A 1886-nucleotide genomic window follows, 5' to 3' on the forward strand; every position below is an offset into this window, starting at 1 on the left:
TTAAAAAAAAAAAAAAAAAATACTTTTAGATACTCTGACTTTTGTTTTTTTCAACATTGAGCATATAAATTGAAAAGTCTTATTGATCAGAGTTCCATCTTACATTCTTAAAGAATGGTTATTTAAATACCATTTTGAATGGATACTGTTATTGCTCAAATCCTTAATATTGCATGTAAACTTTTAATAGCAAAGATTATTATTGTCCCCTCTGGTGATATAAACAACACTATAACATTTTTTAAAACAATCTTAATTGTGGGTCACAAAGGAAAAAAGATGAATGCATCGGAGATTATATTAATATCAGCAGTTATCATTTTTGGAGACTATTTTCAGTAATCCCACTATTAATTACCTTGGCATTTTTACAGAAACGTCAACAACACGGACAGTGAAGTCTCGCCAGGCAGTGTCGCGTATCAGTCGTGAGGAACTGGAAGACAGATTTTTGCGTTTGCATGATGAGAACATTTTGCTTAAACAGCATGCCCACAAGCAAGAGGATAAAATTAAAAGGTTATGATAAAAAGCTTTTAGCTTTTTCTCCTGACTCTGTAAAGTTTGGAGGATATGCTTTTTTATAAACTTAATTGAAAACTCCACCTGGAATCTTTTTTGGAACAAGGCAGGTTGTAAATAAATACAATTTTTAAAAATGGAAAATCTTACAAACTAGAATAATAAACCAAAAAGATGATGAGTGTTTATTATGTCTGAAGTTGCTGTATGAAAGAACTAATAGCTAAGAGTGCCACAAGTATATCATATCTATAAATAACTTCTGGTTTAATATTTATAGTTTAATAAGCAAATGGCCAAAGCATCTGTTTTTTAAATGCCTTGTTTAAAATGAAAGTTTGAAAAAGTAATTAGCTGTTCTAACTTGTTAGAATGCATGTTCCCTTAAGATTTGGGGTTTACTAATGAAAATGTCACTTCAATATCTGGAACATGTTTAACTTTGCTTGGATGAGTCTAGAATCTTTATTTCAAAGAGTCTCTACTGTTTCTGAAGAAACATTGTCTCTTGATTTGTGTGCAAAAAAATTTTGCTGGGATAACTTCTTAAGAGTAGATATTCTTTCATTCCTTCTTGTTCAGAAACACCTTGGCTATCTTCGGAATGTGTGGCATTAAAAACAATAAGAAGCACATTCCTATTTGTAAGCTTCAACAGGCCTGTATTCATATTCATGTTCTAGGTTAAATGAAAAGGTGAGACAGCTATGGAAGAAAGAAGATGGGGGGCAGGCCACAGTGGGGTGGGGGGGTGTTCTGCTTAGAATGCATCCTAAAGGGGTGATTCTAGTTCAGTTTCTACTCTGCGGACTTTGTTTTAATGACCCACTGACCTGCTGTGTATGGGGCTCTTACTTTGAGTTCGTTTTTGAGTCATGATAATGTCTTTTTTCAAGACATGTGACTCACTTGCCTGATTCCTCTTCTGACCAGTAACACACACGTGTCCTATCAGAATGAGGAATGTACTCTATGACCACTGAACAATTTTTTTTTCCTTTGTAAGCCTAATTGGTCAGTAAAAGAATTGAATTCACAGTCTTGACCTCATTAGTAATTTGTCCTAGCCAGAAAATATAAAACAAACTAATAATGAGCCATGTAGTTTAATGAAAAAAGGACTCGGCTAGGAGTCAAGCTGTATGCATGTGTTCTATTATTTCTCTGCCACTGGCCTATAGTATTATGTTCAAGCCATTTAACCTCCTGGGATGTTATTTTACTTAGCCCTGAGAGTAGTGATCAATGACCACCATGACCCAAAGCTCTAAAATCCTTCTGAATTTCACACCACGGACACTACTTAGAGGCACGTGTAGAACTGCTCTTTTTTTTTTTTTTTTTTTTATTTTTTAAGTAATCTC

At 34.0% G+C, this 1886-nt stretch overlaps 1 protein-coding gene across 1 annotated transcript; it reads left to right on the forward strand.

Moving 5' to 3' along the window:
* Window positions 1-374: 374 nt before the first annotated feature.
* On the forward strand, window positions 375-1157 carry LOC117800442 (protein fantom-like; the record flags this gene model as incomplete). Its single annotated transcript, XM_034652982.1, has 1 exon — window positions 375-1157. A coding segment is annotated over one exon (152 nt), but the record flags the coding sequence as incomplete, so codon positions are not given.
* Window positions 1158-1886: the final 729 nt, after the last annotated feature.

This window comes from Ailuropoda melanoleuca, unplaced genomic scaffold, assembly GCF_002007445.2.
Source record: "Ailuropoda melanoleuca isolate Jingjing unplaced genomic scaffold, ASM200744v2 unplaced-scaffold70443, whole genome shotgun sequence".
In the NCBI taxonomy this organism is placed as follows: domain Eukaryota; kingdom Metazoa; phylum Chordata; class Mammalia; order Carnivora; family Ursidae; genus Ailuropoda; species Ailuropoda melanoleuca.